We start from the raw sequence: 21,163 nt of genomic DNA on the forward strand, positions 1-21,163 counted from the left end.
TATTTCACAAGTACTTAGCTTACCCCAAAATTTGACCAGGGTCTCATCAAAGTCATCAATTAGGGCTCCTTTATACGTTCTAAGAAAAATATGCATCTTCCGGTTGTACTTTTAAACACCTGTGTGGTGCACACACATCCTTGCTTGTGGATGCATACACTATCCATCACAGTCACGTATAATCAAAAGTGTCAGAACTCACTAGTACAGAATTCTCCAGTTAATTTCTTAACATTCAAAGCACCTTGACTTGATTTTGTAAAGGGTGACAACTAGACATTCGTCAACAAAACTGAGAAATGTTTAGGACCAAATACCTGAAGTGAACATAAGCAGGGCCTAAAACCAAGCAGGAAGATTGCAGACCAAAACAAAACTAACAAAAATATAACACACTAACAACAACAAAATAACCTCTAGCCAGGCACAGCGGTGACACCTGTAATCCCAGCTGCTTGAGAGGCTGACAGGAGGATCCTACATTCCAAGCCAGCCTGGGCAACTTACTGAGACCCTGTCTAAAAATTGAAAGTGGGGGGGGGCACTGGGAATATAACTAAGCACTCATGTGGCATGTAGGAGGCTCTGGGTTCAATCTCCAGCACTAGCACTACCACCAACAAAATCCCTCACGGTGGAGTTTCAGTTTAGGGAAATAGAAGTCACTCCGATTTCTTATCCAACACACTGAAATGGCCAGGGAGCAGAGTTCCTTGATGAATTCCAGGCCCTGGCTTCCCAAACAGGTTTGCACAAAGGTCACTGGGGATTCTTTCCAATGTAGACTCCATAGGTCTGGGCCGGCTAGAGAGTCTGCCTATTTAACCTATCTTGAAAGCCTGTGGATGCTCCGAGTCTGCTGCCAGGAGTCCAGCCCTGACCCCTGTGCCTGTGAGCAGCCTGTGTCACTGCTCTCCTGTCATCCTTGCCTCTTCCCTTGCCCTTGAGCCTCCATTCCCAGGAGTTTCTTAGAGCAGTGGTCAGGATTTCCCTCTTTGTGCAGTTTCACATGCAAAGTCTTTCTCTAGGAAAAGAGGTGAAAAGCTGAATCTCTAAGTGAATTTGGTTTTGATTTTGGTTTTGGTTTTGGCAATAATGAGGTGCTCTTGATTGTGCTGCTTTAGAAATGGGCCTCAGCTTAGCCAAACGTGTGGCTTGAACTGCCAGAGCAATGTTTCCAGAGGGTCCCCTGAAAGTTGGACTGTGCACAGGACAGAGGCTTGTCTTTGCCTTGAAAGGGAATGTGTGGGAAACTCACCCCAACCCTCACAGACATTGGTCAGTTGCTACCCAGGGCCTGTCCTGGGGATGACTGGTCTTTGGTAAAATAATTTAATGTACATATTGTTAAGAATTCAACTTCATAATGGAAAAAGCTATTCTTTTGAGGGATTCGAGAGTTGTTATAAAAGATTTCTCCTTTTAGAACTAAGCATGGTAAAGCCCCAAATGTTTAATTCGGCCTTGAATTAAAATTAAGATGAGGGGTTGGGGTTGTGACTCAGTGGTAGAGCGCTTGCCTCACACACCTGAGGCACTGGGTTTGATCCTTACCACCACATAAAAATAAATAAATAAAATAAAGATATTGTGTTCCTCTACGACTAAAAAATATTTTAAAAAATTAAGATGAGACCAAAGACCACTAACTTCTGAGCAGGATCCAGATGCCTTGGAGAATTTAGAGCCCGGAGTCAACAAATTACCTTATTAGATAAAGTAGGTTGAGTCTGAGTCTGGATGTGTTAGCTGTCATTCATCTTAAATTGAATCTTTTTTGTGCCTCGTCATCCTAAAATGGACAGCCTTTCTTAAGTTTTTACTAGGTAAATAAGTAATGAAAGATTTATTTTAATAGCTCCAAGGACTATTGACTTTTTGAGGCTGTGACTATTTGTCATAGGAAACTACTTGTTAAAATGTTTGCTGTGGGGAACGGTTTCTAAACTCTGTTGTAGAAGGTTGATTTATGCTGCGACCTTGGGTGCTGATCACCTCTCAGATCTGGTTCTGATTAATTTATACAGTTTAAATGGCTCTGCAAAGGGCCTCAGAGTCGGAACACAGCTAAAAGCATTGAGCAGTGTACAAAGGTTATTAAGCAAGTAAAATAAATAAATGTTGTTAACAACTTTAAGACATGAAGCAGAATTCAGCTTTTCTTATTTTGTGAAACACACTCAGCTCTTTTGAAGTCTCCTTGACCCTTTCACCCTTTGTCTCTTCTACCTGATTCACAGATATCCATCTCTGTGGAACATTTTACCCTGAAACTCAGTGGCTTGAAGTAGCAAACCTGTTTCATCTCACATTTTCTGTGAGGAGTCTAGGTTCTTCTGCCCCTGAGTCTCCTAAGGCTGTTCCAGGGGGTCAGCCATGGCTCTGGTCTCATCTGACTCACTGCTCCACCTGTTGGCAGGATGCAGTTTCTGAGCTGTTGGCCCCAGGTGTCCTTGCCATGCTGGCCACTTCATAGGGCCATTTACAACACGACAGCTCATAACCTCCTGGGAGGGCAGAAGGAGGGAGATCATGGTCTTTCTCTAGCCTGCTTTGAAGGGACAACCAATCACTGTATTCTGTTATGGGGAGCAGGTCATTAGGTCCACCTCATACTTTTACATAAGGATGTGAATATCACCAGGTGGGATCTTTGGGGAACATTTTAGTCCCTCTGCCACACATGGTAAGGGTTGGATGAATGAGCAAACCCTTCAGTGGTGCCATCTTGCCATCCTGTGCAACAAGATGTGCATATGTCAAACATTCCTCCTTTATACTGGGTCCCGTGCTGGTCTGTGGAACAGCCGTGCCCTTAGTGTGTTGATGCACATGTGCCATTTATTCTATAAAATGCATACAAGTAATTTTGTTCACTTATTTTTAAGCTTCTGAAAAGGGAATTAAGAAGATAGTGGTAGGCTAAAGCCAGAGGTCCGCTCTGAGATAGCCAGCTCCGTGGGAGGTTCCATGGAAGGTTCCATGGAAAGGCTCTTTGTTACAGCTCAGTCTCCCCCTTCTGGAGGCTTTCCCTGTCTACTCACCCAAACCAGGCCTTACTGCTCTGAGTTCCCTGTATAGCCCCAAGCTCTTCCTGCTTTCTCCCTGAATAGCCCCAAGCTGTTCCTGCAGCTTTCCTTGTTACTGGCTCTCTCCCAGGAGAACTGAGCTCAGTGAGAGCAGGGCCTCCTCTGTCCAGATCATCCATGTATCACCAGCTCCTCACCTGGGGCCTGGCAAACAATAGGCTCTCGGTATACTACCAGATATGTGTGAATCAAACACAAGGTCATTAAATCATTCTAAGGAGCTTTTTGGAAGCCATACTATAGCTGTGACTTTCAAAGGGGATACCATTGGTTTAGATAGCATGTAGACTACATTAGTTTATTAAAAAAAGAAAAAGAAAAACAGCATGAAGATCATGGACAGTTTTTTTCCTAGCCTTTAAGGCCTAGTGGGACACTAGGAAAATCACACTGCTTCTCTGGGCCTCAGTTTCCTCAAAGGACAAGGGAGGGAACTATAAACCAAGGCTCCTCAGATGGAGCTATATCCCTGGATCATACCTGGGAAGTGTGGGTTCTGGTTTTCATGTCTTCAACATTGGTCTGCCACCTAAGATTTTGTTTGAAGAAGGACTCAGGAAAACACACACACACACACACACACACACACACACACACACACAAAGAAAACAAGTTAAACTTTTGCATAGCTAGTGGCCACACCAGTTGTGGTATATAAGGATGGAGTTGTAGTTGGCAGTTGTGGTGTATAAAGATGCAGACTCCAGATCCCCAAAGCTCCGGCCTAGCAGAACCAGTTTGAAGAGCAGTCCAGGTGATTTATGCTCAGGGCACCCAAGAGAGAACCCTTTCCAAGACCAGAGGTTGGTCAACCAGTAAAAATGCAAATAAGAGAAATGCAGTAGGGTGATGTTAATGAGTGATCCTGGTGATCTTTTCACAGTGTGTATGTGTGTCGAGTCATCAAGTTGAACATCTTAAATGTATACATTTTTCCCCCATCAATTCTACCTCAATAAAGCTGGGGGGAAAAAGAATGTCAATCCTTTCCTTCCCCAAGCCCACCTCACGCCGTGATGATGGCTACCTCACACTACCTTTGAAATTCTAGCATTGATTTTTCTTCTTCTTTTTTTCACATTGACTTATTTCAAGATTTCACTTTTGGCACCACATTTCCCACCAGATAACCAGAGCTTCCAGCTCCAAGTTTGCTAATTAAAATTGTGTCACATCCCCAAAACAGCGCAAATGGTACCATTAAGCCTGGCAGAAAAGTATTTGCAAGCACTTTACCTAGTAATTTAAATATAATACTTCTGGAAGCATTCAGTTTAGGGTGTTCTCGCTGCTGTTGTGGTCTGTGCTTCCCTTTGGCTACTCAGCTCTTCAGCAAGCAGCTTGGTTGCATGGCTGCAGCAGTCCATGTGGCTTCCTGTGGCCTTTGGGAATCACCAGGTCTCAGGCATAATTAGTATAAATCAAAATTCTCTAGACTATGACAGGAAAATAGTATGTTTGAACAGCAGCTTATTAAAATGACCTATTTAATTTAAGAAAAATATCATATCCACTTGCATGGTAACCTGGATGCCTTCACTGACAGGTTTTATGCCATTTCTCTCCTGCCCCCTTTTCTTTTTTTTAAGAAAAGGAAAGAGAATGGAAAGGCCCATTCTACTTCATCCAGGGTGCGGACCCACAGTTTGGGCTGATGAAGGCCTGGTCCACTGGGAACTGCAACAGCAGCGGTGATGAGTGGGAGCAGGAGATCCGCCTCACTGAGCAAGCTGTTCAGGCCATCAACAGGCTGAACCCCAAGCCCAGATTCTTTGTTCTTTGTGGCGACCTCATCCACGCCATGCCAGGTAAGACGGGTCCTCGCTGGGACCATTTCACCTTCAGCCAATCATGACCACGATCATGGCAAGGAAAGAAATGATTTCCCCCTGAGAGGCATCTCTCTTTGGTAATGGCCCCTTCCTTTTCAAGATTGGTGCAGTATCACTGCACATCAGAAAAGGCACATTCATTTTATATTTAGAATTTGGTGAGATTAATCACAGTAGTTAAGGAGAGCTACTGTCCTGATGATCTGGGCTTAATATGAAAAGTAGACCAGGCTCCCCTCACCTCCACCACATATCACTTTCCCAGATTTCTAGGGACAAACCTGAACTGTTTCCCTATTTCATATTCATAAATATAATCTGCTTTCTCTCCCCTCTTCTTACTCTTAACTTCTGTATTTGTTGGTGCTTTTCCAGTAGCAAATTAGAAAAATTTATTCTAAAGTAGTTTAAGTTGTTATTCTTGTCCACATTGCTTTTATGAGGCTGTAAAGTTCAGGGACAGATCTGGGCTTCGGATATAGCTGGATCTAGGGGCTCTAAGGTTGTTATCTGTGCTTGGTCTCACCATTGCCCAGCTCTGTTTTCTCTAAGTTGACTTCATTTGAATGGAGGTTCTCTCTACATAGTGGCTCTTGGGAGCTCTAGGTTTATACACTTTTTACAGAAATAACAGTGTGAAGTGCCCTATATTTGGTGCTTCAGTCCAAGTTCCAGATCTCACTCATCTAGCTCACATGGCCCCAGGGTGTGAGGTCAGCTCCACTATAATCATGCAGTCTGAAGAACAGGATCGTTTCTCTAAAGACAACTAAAATGCTGGGAATGCAAAACCAGCAGTTGCCTTTCAGAGCTCCTCTCCCTTTTGTTTTATCTGATCTAATGTTCTTCTCTCTCAGGCAGGGCTGAAGCCCAGTGAACAAGTATAAGCAAGTAGAAAGTGTCTCTGCCCATCAGGGAAGCAGAGCTGGCTCCCAGGGCCTCTGCTCTTATCTGTGTCCCTATCTCTGCTTAGAGAAACAGAGATGACCTGAAGACCATGGCAAAAAACAGCAGTGGTTGTGGACCCTCACTAAGGGCTAACTTTACCTTCTACCTGTACCCTGGGAACCTGAGTCCTGCCATGATCTCTTACTTTCCTGGAGTCCATGGTACTCCACAGGAAGCCTGAGGCTGTTAATTTTTCTTCACCAAGGCCTACTTGACTGGTGGCCTCTGTCTCCAAACAAAAGCCAGAGTGAAGATGTAAGAATGGAAAACGGGCAGCCAGAATTATTCTGCCTGGTGTTCCAGGAGCACAGTCAGCAGGGAGAACCCTCAGACCTCCCCTCGTTCTCTATTTACTCATAGTTTGCATTAAGTCACGTGTGTATGTGCCCATGTCATTGCCTGTACCAGGGAGAACCCAGTGCCCTTATCCCTAGGGAGGCACCATTGATGGACCCGGTGAACACAAACCCTTCCCTCCTTAAGGCCTCAGTTTCTAAGCCAAGAACCCACTGAAGTAGCAAGAATTTGAAGCTTCCATCCATCTAGAGCCAATCTGGGACAGCAGCTTCATACCTCTGCTGCAGAGGTAAGCATCCCACTGGCTCAGTATAGAAACGTATTCATGAAGATGGTCCTGAGTTTGCAGAGAGGTAAAAATCTTAGCTGCTTGTAAACTTGGCCACCCTGGGCAATGCATGGCTGAGAGCTCACAGGTGCTGAAGTTGTGCAGTACTGAAGCAACTACTCTGCCCAGGCTTCTGAAGGAGTCAGAAATCACAGAGGACTGAGTAAAAGAAGATGAAATGTTAACGAATGGATTAGTGCTACTTCCAAATGGTCTGACTTGGGATTATGTGGCCGTATGTGCACATCAGCTTGTACTTTCAACCTGGACCATGTGTTGAACCAATTTCTGCTTCTTCTGCACACTTGAATATGATTCCAAGTTACATTTTCTGTCTAGTGATTTTTTTTTCTTTAAAAACAGAATATTGTGAGACTCACTGGAATTACATTAACATGTTCTCATAGATGTTTACGGATTTGTTCTGATTTATGTTAATATATTCAGTCATATTTCAAAATCAGATTTAAAATAAAAGCTTTCCATGCAATTACATTGCTTCTTAAAAAGAATATATTATGCATAAGTAAAATTCATACTTTTTATGATCAGTCCTACCACTTGGTCAGAAGACTTTGTAAATACGAACTGGCAAAGTTTTGAAGATGTCTTCTATATTCATTGTGACTAGAGCAGAATTCATAGTTTCTTCTGAAGATTGGACTATTTTGTGGGGTTTTAACTGAACCAGTGAGAGGACTCTTAACTGTTTTGAATATTGTGGTTTGAGATTAAACAGAACATTTTAAAACTACTAAACTACTTATCATTTTTTTAATGTGCAATAAGTGCCTTCCCTTTCATTTAGCTTGTACACAGGGCAAATAATTAGAAAAGTAATTATTGGTTTTGACTGCTTAGCACATTGTAAATTATCAAATGCATATATTAATAGGCAGCAAAAATCAGAAAGTATGCTTTTAACTCCACCATAAATAATATCTTGGACCTAGTAGATTCAAGTTCAAAATGAAGCAAAAAATCTTTCAGAATAATGTTTTTTTTAAATGAAAATCATAATTCTTTTCTATTATAAATATCCATCATAATATCCATTTCCCACGAATACTCATTGTGTGCAGAGAAGGTGCCGATTACAATACTAGATGCTGTGGACACAGTAGTGGCAGTGAGAGGCCAGGTCCTCCTTTGCAGCTTAGGAATGCAAAAATAGCAGTTGCCTTTCAGAGCTCCCCTCCCGAAGGGAAGTGCAGGGGCATGGATGATAAGGGGAGCTACTGCTACCAAAGCTCATAGGGAGAAGCCTGAGAAATGCGACCTTCTTCATTTTGAAAAAGCCCATTTTATTTTGAGCATGTGCTTTCATTCTACAGACATCTTTGGTGTTATCTAGGTATTTTCTTATTTTATGAAGCTTTTGTATGAGCTAAGCCATACAAAAAGTAGCATTTGTTCAAAAAAAGTAGATTTGTACAAAGAAAGAGCCCATTGATATTTAGTTCTTCAGTCTTAAGCCCGAGGTCACTTTGGTCAGCCTCCTGGTGTTGAGGCATTGACCCACTGCTAGTGTCCTCATGAACATTATTATTCAAGCAATTCCATGTGGAGCTGACAAACCAGAACATGTGGCACAGTGAGGGAGCAAGAGATTCCTGTGAGCCTAGACATTTGCTGCTAACACACATGTCCATTCCTGTTCATTAAAACTTGCTATAACCAACCAAACAGCAGCGTGGGCAGATTCTTCCCTTCATGTAGTCTCCTTGAAGAGGTCTTTGTATACCAGCCTCCACTTTGGTAACTGGTCTGATTGAGTTTTGGGTGATGTTGTGGCCTCGGGAACTGCTCTGTTCTGCAGAGGGAGGCCAACCTGCAGTAGCTTACTCCAGTAGATGGTGTGTTATCTCCTGGAGCTACTATAAACAGTTACCACAGAATCATTGGCTTGAAACAACACACATTTATTGTCATATCATCCAGGCAGCCGGAAGTCCAACCTGCAGAATCTGCAGGCTATGTTCCTCTGAGGGGTTCCAGCAACAGGAGGCCACCTGCACTCCGTGGCTCTCCTCAGAGCCTGCAGCCCTGCAGCTTTTCTCCTCTTTGGCCTCTGCTCCATCCTCTCACACTGTCTTTATTGCTCTTACTGTCCACCCTCACTCCCGTACAGACCCTAGTGATCATATTAGGCCCATCCAGATAGCACAGGATGATCTGTCCATCTCAAGATCCCTGATCACACCTGCAAATTGACAAGTTTTCAAGTGTGTTGACAAGTTCTGGGAACTGGGATGTAGACCTCCTGGGGGCATCATTCAGTCCATCATAGGACAGGACGGATGGAGCTCAAGGTCTGTGCTGCTCAGTCACCTACTCACAGCAGTCTCCAAAGATGTCGTTGTCGTTTGCATTTTAACATTTTAACTAGTGGGGAACCTGCTCAGAGCAGTGAAGTAGGGTCACTTGCTCCTTAAGTGGTGGACTCAAGTTCATCTATTTCCAAAGCTTATGCAGCCTCACTACTCAAAAGGTGGCCCCAGAGCAGTAGCAGCATCTAGAATATCAGCATCTTTATGAAATCCCAGATAAATTTTGTGGATAATAAGATTTGAGAAGCACTTACTAGACTAAAATGTGTGTGCCCTATAGTTTTTGTTTTTCAGTGTATTATTTATAATTTCTGTATATATAGCAGTAGTGTATAAAAATTCCCTTTAGGTGAGAGTCATAGTGTTTTAGCAAGAGAAGCATCTTTCCTTTAGTCTTATGGTCAGTGTTCAAAAAAAGTACTTCTAAATTTGTAGACTTTGTTTTACTTCTTGAATAGTTTGAATAACTAAAACAGGATGCCCTCTCCTATAGAAAATGTCCATAGCAGAATGGTAGCAGAATATTCAGGAAAACAAGTACACATATATGATTTAAAAGATCTGTATGTGTAATGATCAGGGGAGCTAGAACTAGATCTTTGATTTGGGTCAGGTGCATGTACATAGTCCTTTATCTGCTATTCCAAAATTTGGAAAGCTATGAAAATTAAGATTTTTTTTCTTAAATTTGAAACTAACTTGGTTGACAGTAAAACTGCTCTGAGTTGATAGGAGCCTGTTTATAGTCTTTATCTAGTAGAGAGAATATTCATATGTTTTGCTAGTAAAATATTTCTAGGTTCCATTACAGACTGCTGCCTGATCCTCTGCTTAAGGTGTTATTTAGTATACACTCTGGGCCCTATATTACCATTCCAGAGTTCAAAAACTCCAATTTCAAATGACATCTGGCCCAGAGCATTTTGGATAAGATTTTATGGATCTGCAGAATTGATACTTTGGAATTTTTAGATGAAGAAACCTTTCATCACGAGAAGCAGAGCCTTTTCCTCATTCTGATTTAATGCCATCCCCAAGTTTACTTCTGCATATCTACTGCACAGTGTTCACATTTTAGTCTCAAAGTTAAAATGGTCCTAGTTGTCTTGAGATTGATGTTTTGGGACCATTTCTGTTGGGACCAGTGTGGCTCAATATGAAAATGGAATTGAATTCGTAAATGATTTCAATAAATCGGAGGAGAGGGTACATGCACAAAGGTGATGTCTGCTACAGATACGGGCAGAGTAATCCAGTTATGTAGAGAAGTCTTAACTTCAAGGTGGAGAAGGGCTGGGCTTCTGCAGATACGGCTGCAGAAGGCTGGAGAGGAGATGAAGCCAATTGATCAATGGCTTGGTAGTTAAGAGTGGCAGGTGCCATGGGTAAAGTACAATTACTGGTAAATACAATGGTGCTTTTCCACCAGGAAAAAGGCCCAAGTGAAACCTAAAAAGTTAAATTTCACCTGGTAACTTTCACCTTAAATTAGGTGTAAGGGGCTGAGCCAAACCTTGAATAAGATTATCCAAGCCCAAATGACCATCAAGGCTCTTTCCTCACTTGGAGATCTCTGATGAATGTATAGAATTGGGAAATAAAACTGTTGAGCAAAGAAGAAATGCCTTGGTGTGCTGGGCTCTCAGCAAAGAACATAATCATGTGTTCTTCTGTGATTCACGCAGCCCAGGCTGGTTGGTACTCATTTCCTCAGGCTGGGAAGGCACAAACACATGCACGTAATTGTGGTATAAGACAGACCCTGATAAGCAAAGCCTCAGGGGTATAATTTTGAAAACCAAAGCCAGGATTAAGATTGTGGCCAGAAAAGGGCCTTATCTTGTCCCTCCAACGTTTTCAAGTTCATCTACCTCCAAGCTGTGTGTGTGTGTGTGTGTGTGTGTTGTCTCCATAGTTACAGGTACATGTACATAAACACACTTTTCTTAAACGTAAATGTGATTATACTGTACACGTTGTTCTGTGGCTTACTTTCTCTTTTCATCTGTTGGGAAAATCTCTTTTTTATATCAAGTTTCTAATCACCACTTTGTGTTCCTGGATGGGAATTTCATAGTTGGTTAAGCCCCTCTTCTGGTCATAACTAGCAGTGATAATCTCCATGAGATAACTGTGGGAGGAGTTAACCTAGGTACCACGGCTCTGGTGTCCTTAGATGTTCTGTTGTGGAGCCAGCTGAGCAGAGTCTCTTTAGGCCTGAAGTTGAAGCGGGTTATCGTGGTTTGGGATCCACTCAACCATCAGCACAGAGTGAACATTAGCCATGTTACTCTGTGGTTCCCTGGGGGTCGTCTCTCAGGGTCAGGGACCAACCAACAGTCTCCTGTGTGAGCTTTATTGAGCAACTAAGGCCTCAGTCCCTGTCGCACAAGCCATAAGGTCCTTTTCTGCCTACTATATCTCAGATAGTTTCCCTTGAGTGGAAGCCCTTTTGTCCATATTGAAGTGGGATTTTTGTTGTGTTGTTTTGTTTTTAAAAAGCTCAGTTAATTCACATTCATTTCCTCAGCTGTGTAATTAGCCTTGGGTTTTTATTTTTAAGTGCCTACTCCAGGCTCCAAGAAATGCCAAGATTTAAAGGCAAATTTCCCGTGCAGTTTAATATTACAGAAACAGAAAGGGAGTTATTTGCATGCAAAAATATGATGCCTTAGTCAGAGTATCGCCAAGCTTGAGGATGGGCTGGGCAGTCTGCTCAGTCCTTCTAGCAGGCTGTGTGCGGGCCGAGTGGGAGCAGTGCCTCAGAGCAATCAGCCAGGCCCCTTGGCTCCCTTGCCCCTTCACATCCATTATAAGCACCATGAAAGCACCCAAGCAATCAGTGACAATACCTCTCTTCTGCCGAAGCTGATTAAAAGTGGTTTGAACTAATTTACCTAATATTACTAATTAGGGAACTTGGAGCATTACTTGAAAAGTTGTTTCTGATTAGGTGTGTGATCATCCTTCCACCCCTGCCAGCATCTGCCACATGGTGACGTGGCAGAGGAGCAGCACTGCCTGCTGGAACAGTGTCAAAATGTCTTAACCCGTTTTGTGCCTTGGATCTTTTGGCAGGTTGAAAAAGTCTTGATCTATATCACAATGATGTTTTCAGATGTGTAAAATAAAATATATAGGGTTTCCAAGGAAACAAGTTAATATTGAAATAGTCACCAAAATATTTTAGAAATTATTTGATAGAGAAATATCCATGCTTCTTTGTCAGTCTGTTGCATAACAGTCTGAGAGCACGGCTGATCACTACCATGGTGTCAGAATGGCAGTGAATTTAACAACATTCTGTGGTCCGTGCAGCAACTGTGATATGATAGGAAAAGTCCTTATAATTTCTGTTAATGAGAAAGTCACGGAGGCTTTGATACCTCTGTGAATTTCTCCTAACCTCATAGTAGAAGGAAGTGATAGATATCAGAGGTTGGTGGAAGTCTAGTTCTTTTCCCCTTCCAAGTTCAGAGGATAGACCACATATCCCCATGGCCCTCAAATAACAGCCCACATGTGTGTGCACATGTGCCTTCCTTCTTGCTCTTTGAGAAGTTAGAACTGCTTCTTCACAGACAACACATGCACTTGTAACTGACCAAAGTACAGACTGAATGGCAGAAACTCTACTTTTAATTAAAGGCTGGAAAGTTACTTAGTTGTAGCTAGTATAATACATTTGGTTATTTAATGAAAAAAATGATTGGAGATGAATAAAAGGGACTAGTTAACAGCTGTCCTTTAAAAAAATTTGTTCCTTTTAGTTATGCATGACAGTAGAGTGTATTTTGATATATTTATGCAAATATGAAGTATGTCTTATTCTAGTGAGGACCCCAGTCTTATGTATGTACATGATGTGAAATTTCACTGTGGTGTATTCATATATGTATAAAGGAAAGTTGTGTCAGATATATTTTACTGTCTGCTATTCCTGTCCCCTCTCCCTTCCCTTCATTCCCCTTTGTCTAATCTACTGAACTTCTATTCTCCCCCTCACCTTGTTGTGTGTAAGCATCCACATATCAGAATTTTTGAACTTTGGTTTTGTGGGGCATTGGCTTATTTCATTTAGCATAATAGTCTCCAGACCCATCCACTTACCTGCAAAAGTCTTAGTCATTCTTTTTTTAGGGCTGAGTAATATTCCATTGTGTATAAACAACTGTCTTTGGTGGTGGAGGGAAGCTTTTAATCTTATTCTTTCTGGTTTCCAGCATTGGGATCAAAACCTGCAAATTGAGAGCGGCTTGCGTTATTTGTTTGTTCCATGAAGCATTTGAGAAGGCTTAAAAGGAACATAGGCATACACTAGGAAAATATAAATAAGAAATTTAAGTCGGAACCAAAGAAAAATATAAGCTCATATAGGAAGCCAAGATGAGAGGCAGAAACAGATGGGTGGGTGAGTCCTAGTGGGATTCATTTAAGTGGAAGGATTAGCCAGAGAGAGTTGCTGCAGAAATACAGTTGTACCTGTACCCAAGAGGAACCAGCTTCTCCTAGAAAATCTTTAGATTTTAAAGAAAAACGTTTTGTATATTTCCTTTTGGGGTACCAAGTAATGCAGTGTCTAAAAAGGGACTAAAGGAGAGCAGGTTTCTTGACCTGGATCCAAGGTCTGTGGGTAGGCCTTGGCCAGCCTGTGAACCCTGTAAAACTGGGCAAAGCTCAGGGTGTTTGCATCAGTGCCTTTGGGAAGAGGTGGGGAGAAGGTCCAGTTTTCCTCAGATCGTTGAGACCTCTGTGATGGTTCATTTTAGGGGTCAACTTCACTGTGCTAAGCGGTCCCCAGGTAGTCGGTGAAACATTATCTTGGTGTGTCTGTGAGGATCTCTGGAGGAGATGAGCGTTGGAGTCAGTGCTCTGAGTCAGCAAGGCCTGTCCTTCCCCAAATGGGTGGGCCTCATCCAGCCCATCAGGGTCTGATAGAATAAAAAGGGGAGGAAGAGAAGACCGCCTCCTCCTGCCTGACGTCAGCACACCTGTCCCACTCAGACCTGGTCACACCCCAGCTCTCCTTGACCTCCAGCTTTCAGACAGTGGGTGGTGGGACCTCATGGCCTCCAAAGTAGTGCGGGCAGGTTTCCCATAGTAAGCCTCCTCTTCTTACCTGTGCACCTCCTTTTGGTTCTCTGGAGAGCTCTTATTGAAAACAGGCCTCTGTGACTCTGAAGAGGACAAGAGCCCCTGAGGGAAAAGGAGCAGATAGGGCTTGTGGTCTGAATTCCCCTGTTCTGCTCTACCTGGGATGCTTCTTTTACAGCTAACCATGACAGCAGAGGCCATGGGCAGATACTGGAACAGCCCTCTCAGCACGGCAGTCCTGGGCACCTTCCACGCCCACCCTTCCTCAGGGTTTTATGTAGCAGGTGAATGGATGCTGTGTCCCTCGCAGAGGCCCCCAACACAGTGCTGGCAACGCCAGTGTTTTCCCATCTTTTGTTTAGCTGACGTCTGCCCTTTATTGTTTTTGCTCTAAACACTCATTTCCTGGAATTGGAACATTTCACCTCCTTGATGGGCCTATTTTCTACCAACTAAATGAGGTACTAAAAAAGGGCATGATCCCACAGGGGTTCAATTATCAGGTAATTGGTCAAGTGATCAGAATGCAAAATGAAAAAAGTAATGAGAGGTAAGGAAACGGAGCATTTATCTGGGGAACTGCTGGGGGCTTATGTTCTGCAACCCCTGAGGTTTAGAAATGCATCTTCATATTTCAAATTCTATATTATTCTTCCTGTTCCTAAACAGTTTATAGAAAACAGTCGAAGTTTCTGTTCAGTATATATTATTTGGTTTGTGTGAAAAATGTACTATTCCTTTCCTTTTTATGTGTTATTTGGGTAAAATACTGCTGTCATAATCTGTAAATATTCTTGTGAAGAAATTTTGTATTGATCTACAAGGTGGCAACTTTAGAAATTTCACTCAGATAATTTACCTTTCTTAATCTTTTTCTATTTTTTTCCAAAGCACATTTTGGATTATACCAAAGCCACCTATTATGTCAAACAGCTAAATTCATTTTATTAATTGTATCCTAAGTTGATTAATAGTACATATGCAACAGTGAATTGCTATAAATGTCTGGGAGCAGCCAGTATAATAAGCTGTAGTTTTTAGAGGCAAAATTAAATGAATTTTGTCTAATAACATGTATAATTTGAAAACTGGTAGAATCTGATTAAGTCTGATCTATTGGCAATGTGGCGCTGGATCACCATGTGAGTAATGTTGATGCCTGCAAAGTTTTAGATCAATGAGTTTACACACCTCAATTAATTAGGAAAAGATAATGAAAGCATTAGAGATGGAAGGGATTATGGCTTTCTAAATTCTCTGGGACTAGATGAAAGTAAATGTGTTTAATTGAAGGAATAACTCACCTTCTTAAGTTCCACTTGTGGCAGCTCATGCTGCCACATTCCCCAGTCATGGTGGGCCATACTTCCTGTCACAAAGTACAGTCTCCTAGGAGGAACCCTCCTGTTCTCAGACCTTGACTGCTGGCAGTTGAAGTCATAAGATTTTGATTCATTTACTTATTTGTTTTTCTAATAAAACCAAATATGTGTCCGTGTTCTACTTATGTGCCTGGCATTGTTCAGCAAGAAACAAGCCCAGTGTCTATCCTCAAGAGGCTTACAGGCCAGTTGGGCTAGGGCAGGGTGGAGGGGGGGGATGAAGCATAAGGATGCACAAGTGAAACATGACAGGGGCCCTCAGGGGCTGATGCCAGTGAGGTGCGGAGGGGATTCAGTGTGAAGCCCTGACCTGTGGGTGAGCTAGAAAAAGCTTCCTTGAAACCATCGTGGGATGAGTAGCTCCTATCTTTTCATGGTTTAAAAAATCAAATCAGATAGTATTAAAAGGCACTCAGAGAAGAAACTAATGCTTCTGTCACCATTGACTTGCTGCTTCTCAAGAGACAACTGCATTCGTGAAAAAGTGGTAGAAAATTATCATGCTTGCACACACTTGCATGTATAGCTTTTAACTTTTTAAAAACTGCAAACAGAAACAAAAAAGACACAGCATTTGATCACCTTGTTTTTGTTGTCTCCTTTCCCCAGCAGCATGTGCAGATGTGTTTTGCTCTTTCCAGGGCGTGAGGCACCAACACGTATTTGAACAGTCCCCATCTGATGGAGAGGACTTAGGTTGTATCCAGTGGCCTGCCATGACCAGTGCTACAAGGCCCCTCCTTGAGCCCACACCTGCAAATGTGCAGCAGTTAAAAAAGATGGTCTTGTTGATTTAGCTTATAACCTGGGCAAGTCACCCAGTCTCTAGGTAGCTGAGTTTCCTTAGCTGTAATCTGGATAATTATGGTACCAACTCTACAAGTTTCTCTCAAGAATTAAATGAGATAGTCTATAATGCACAGTGTGCTTAGATTAGATCAGTGGCTGGCATTTAATGCCCCCTCATTATAATTACTTCTGTTTTACTTGTAATAATGGCTTTATCCATATATATTTCCCACAAGGTGCAGTTCATTCACTTAAATCCACTGCTTGTTGGCATCTTCACAGAACAAATATCAACACAATCAATATTAGAACACTTTCATTAACCCAAAAGAAAACTGCGGACCCACTTCCCTCCACCACACCCTCCAGTCCCACGTGGCTGTGGACAGAGGGAAAGAGCACAGCAGGTTGTGACCCCTGCTCCCGCTCAGCTCAGCTCAATAGCTCGGGGCTTGGACCTCCCGTTTCACTGAGTTACAGCCATCCTAGGGCAAGTCCTTATCTGCTGTCCCCAGCTGAGCCAAGGCTGCACAACAAACCAGGACAGAGCTCTGAAGAGTGTCCCCATGTGCACCTGATGACAGCCAACCCAAGTTGCCCTTTTGGATCCATGTGCAAAATGCTCTTTCTTCATCTACATCAGGGCAGAGCCATGTGCGCAGGTGGAAATGTGGGAAGCATGGTTACAATCTGGGCCTCCTGCCAGCCCTGGGCCACATCAGCATTGTCAGGTGTGGGTTAACCTGGGAAGACACAGCATGGGAATCGCTGTTCTTTGTTTAATAGATCAGGGCAGCAGTACTCAAAGTTGTCACATCTTAAAATTTTACTCATCTGTAAATTAAAAACAGTCCCCAGTGTTCCCCATCGAGGGATCTCTAAACACTTGGCACACAATGCAGGAGGTTGGCAGCACTTGTGAGTGGAAGGTAGTTTCATCATTTTCAATGACCAGGCCTGCTGATGGCTGTGTGAAAAACAGCATATCAGAATAGCAATCCCCAGCTCTAGTGAGGACAGATGTGGTTGTCCTCTTAGATTCTTTGTTTATTTTGGAGTATGTAAAATTGTTTATTTTACCTATGACAAGTTTAGCATGCACTTATTTAGGAAAGATAGAACTTGATGTTTGTTGTGGACCTTGGCCTTTCTTGACCAGTGCTCTCAAATTTGGGGCGTTCCTTTAGGATGTATCTGGGAGGGAGGCAGAAACTTGCTGTGATGGGAGCTAGATCCCTGACACTCTCTTCAGCTTCCCTGCAGCTGGGATTCTTTTATGTGGCCTGGCCTTGACCACCCAGACCTGATACTTCCTCTGTGGCACTAAGAAAGGGACAGGATCCGTGTGCATCCTAGAGGGAGGTGGCAGCTACATCCAATGTTCAGGCCAGGGTTAGCATCCAGCATCTGCCACCAGCAGGGTTGCTAGGACACGCCAGGGCTCTGTGCCCAGGTATGTGTTTCTCCTTGGGGACAGTTTTACATGTGGTTAGGGGGCTGCCTGCCTCAGACTTCTTCACCTCAGATCCTGATTCTCTAGCTTTCTTTAAGACTCACAAATACCTAATATCCTTTAATGAATTGCTTCTCTGCTTTAACTCTTCTAGTTTTTTGGTTTTTTCTAAATATTTTTCTATTTGTAGATGGACACCACATCTTCATTTTATTTACTTATTTTTTTTTTTTAATGTGGTGCTGAGGATTGAACCCGGCGCCTCACACATGCTAGGCAAGCGCCGCACCACTGAGCCCCAGCCCTCCCAGTTCTCCTGTTTGCAATGAGAACCTGACTAGTGGAAATTTGCGGCACAGTCCCCAGCCACCTCCTGAGTCACCACCACAGGGCCACATTTGTTCCTGCACTCCCTGCTGGGTGTGTCTGCCCTGCTCTTCTCCTGGGATTTCCTTTGTTTGGTAGTCCAAGTGTCCTGTCGTTGTTCCCTTGAGTATATAGGATGTGACCCTTTTAGATTCATACCTGAACCATCTTTCCTCCATTCCCAAACCCTGACAAGTCCCACTCAGGCTTTTTGCCAGGCAAATCCTTGCTGGCAAGCTCCTGTGTTCATTTCCTGTTGCATTTCCAGAGAGGCAGGATGAGGTGGGGACATTGCCTTCACCCCCATCCTGGAGTGGCCTTGAGACCTTAGGCTTCCTCTGTAAAGGGAGGCTAACAGCAGCCCTCCATTAGAGGCTTGCTGTGGGGATGGGACACTGTTAGCTTGGATAAATGGTGGCTTGCATCCCCTCTTCCCTCCGGCTCCATCTTGGTAGATTCTGTAGTCACTGCCATCATTGTCATCCCTGTCATGCCTACCTCTGAGATTCAGCTTCAATTGAATGCAACCCTGGCTTCTTGAAGATTCTACACAAGAACCAGTTGTTAGCCTTTCCTTCTACTGTGGACTGCCTAATCCATCTACACTGTTAACATGGTGCAAGCTCAGGTTGTCACTGCTGCCATTGGCCTCAGGTATGGGGTTAGGTGGTAGAGAGTCTGGGTTTTAGAGTCAGAAGATGTGACTGATGAGCCTCTAACCTCAGGCAAGCGAGTGAATAAAGCATGGAGCATGACATCTCTATCAGTGGGCAGGCTGACAGATGATGGGGAATGCATGGCACATGCCCGGCTTGTGCTCAGAAGTTGTGGTGGTGGGGACTGCAGGTGCTTCTCATATCCTGACCAGCCTGAGGGCCTGGGTAGGTTCTCTCCATTTATCCATGTGTGTCCCAAGTACTAACTCCATATCAGATAAGTGATAGGTTCTTAGGCTTTTGGGAGACAGATGGACCTGTGATTAAAACTTGAGTGTCATTTAGGAGCCAGTTGCCATGGGCAGGTTGCTCAACCTCGCTGAGACTCTGAGTCCTTGTCTGCAAGCCAGGGGTGATGCTGTCTGCTCTCCTGGGTTGTTTGAGAACTAGAGAAGGTCATACACTACAAGACCCATGACAGATGCAGGCGCTGGCTGTAATGGGGTAATGTCATTGTTTTCCTTTCTCTTCATTCAATACCATGCTGGACCATAGGTACATGAAGCAGAAATGTGAAGGATAAAAATGAGTTTCTGTTTCTTTGACTCTCCAGTTCTCATTCTAGATACTCTAAGAGTCGTGTGAAGCCATGGCAGTAGCCACAGCACCCTGTGGAAATGGTGGATATTTGCTCAGCTCACCTGTAACTTGTTCAGTTCTGATACCACGTATTTTGCTGTTGTAGAGCAGTCCTAGAGAGTGAACAAGTTTATTTGGAAACATGGTCTTTTCAGCCAAATGCTCTGACACACTACTGTCTCCTGTAAATGATTGCACAGTGTTTAATCTGACATCATCTGGCAGTGTGTGAGGAAGACTCAGGCCTATTTTAAAAGGTTGCCATTAGTACTGGTTTGGCAGATCATCTGAAGAAACAAAGCCCGTCATGGATGCAATATTTTTCTCTCAACACCTCTACTGCTGGGGTCCCCAGAGGGGAGAAACTGTGCGGTCAGAGTAGAGGGCCCTTGTCCAGCATGACTGTCTTCATTTCGCAGTTTTCCCAACACAGACCCATGAGGTGTCAACAGGACCTATGTAGGGTGTCAATGCCCAGGACATGAGCTCAGTAAAACACCAGATGTTCAAAGGGAAGCCAGTGGAGGCGTTCAGTTATGTGGGCTTTATTTTCCAACATGGTGAAGTCTTCTCTGTGATTCAGGTAGGCAGACCTGGAGGCAGACTGCATTATATCAGGCAGGAATATTCGTGGCTGCATATGGAGTTCTACCTGCTCCGGGTTCAGGCGGCCATCCACCTGGCTCACTGGGCATGGTCGTGGGCAAACCCTGGTGTGCATCATGGGGTCCTGCTGACTTTGCATGATGGTTCGTGAAGGAAAATGTTTATTAGGAAATCAAACCTAACAATTTTAGAGGCAAGACAAGGAAAATGGTTGATACAGTCATTTAACATGAATGTTCACTCTGTGGGGACATATTTTGGGAGTGAACTTGGCAGTTGGTCTGCAACTTTGATCTCAGGTTTAAATTGTGCACTTCACTTGCCTGAATTCCCCCTAGTTGCTTACTTCTGTCTAATTTGTTTTTTGCTGGTCAGCCTTCCTGGCATTCTGGATCACTGCCTGTCATTAATGAACACATCTCTGCTGCCACCTCCCTGGGAAGTTTGCGTGAAACTGCCCACAGTAGATGCAACTCAGTCACTAGTTGCTCCTATAATTGGTAGCAGTTGCCCTGTGGTTTTCAGTTTGGGACTCATATTTAAAACTGTAGCTGTCATCCGCAGATTCTCTGTGTGGACAGCATGTCTTTCCCAAGGGGTAATCCTGTAGATCTGCTGGGGTGCTTGTTTTAGCTGCTCAGGAACAGAATCAATTTCTGCTTCCTGAGGTCCCTTCTAGAGTCCTCTTCCCAGCTCACTCTCCCACCTGCTTGCATGCAAATTTTACTCAGTGTCCAAGGCACTCTCGGCAGGGGGTGGGGGTAGTTCTAGGACCCCCACTGATGCTCAAGTTCCTTAATTAAAGAAGCATGTTATTTGCATGTAACCTATGCACACCTTCCTATATATTTCAAATAATCTATTTTACTTACGATACCTAATACAATGTGAGTGCTGTGTAAAGAGTTGTTATACTATAGTGTTTAGGGGATAATGACAAAAAAAAATGTACCTTTTCAGTACAGACACAGATTCTTTAAAAAATATTTTTATCTACATTTGGTTGAATCTATGGATGCTAAACCCACAGGTATGGAGGGCCAACTATGTGCCACTTAACCTGGATTCTATGTCACACTGTCATGTCTTTCAGATTTGCTGAAAGTGTCTAGCTGTTTTCATATGGTAAAGCAAATGAGTGAGTTAATGTTATCTGGATACTGGCCTTCTCCAGAGTATTATTATTATGTCCTAGCATCCTAGCAAGTAGACAGGTAAACATACATGCTGAAAAGCTTGCAAAAGATTCACCCTGAAAGAATGGCAGTGATTAATGCTCACTCATCACTGGTAGCAGTCATAGAAGGGATAGGATTCCAGGCCAAAGGAGCCTCTCCAGAGGCCATTTGACCCT

General features: G+C 43.3%; 1 protein-coding gene across 5 annotated transcripts in view; it reads left to right on the forward strand.

The window, feature by feature from the left end:
* Cpped1 (calcineurin like phosphoesterase domain containing 1) overlaps window positions 1-21,163 on the forward strand; it is a 96,953-nt gene that overhangs the window by 12,470 nt on the left and 63,320 nt on the right. For 3 of the 5 annotated variants that reach the window (XM_005323679.5, XM_005323680.5, XM_040277067.2), the window contains exon 2: window positions 4,679-4,897. The exons of 1 other annotated variant lie outside the window; for it this stretch is intronic. In XM_005323679.5, coding sequence (XP_005323736.1) covers window positions 4,679-4,897 — 219 coding nt within the window. The remainder of the gene's footprint in view (window positions 1-4,678; window positions 4,898-21,163) is intronic. One more of the 5 variants, XM_013357964.4, reaches the window with a different exon arrangement.

Source organism: Ictidomys tridecemlineatus, chromosome 10 (assembly GCF_052094955.1).
Source record: "Ictidomys tridecemlineatus isolate mIctTri1 chromosome 10, mIctTri1.hap1, whole genome shotgun sequence".
NCBI classification, from domain to species: domain Eukaryota; kingdom Metazoa; phylum Chordata; class Mammalia; order Rodentia; family Sciuridae; genus Ictidomys; species Ictidomys tridecemlineatus.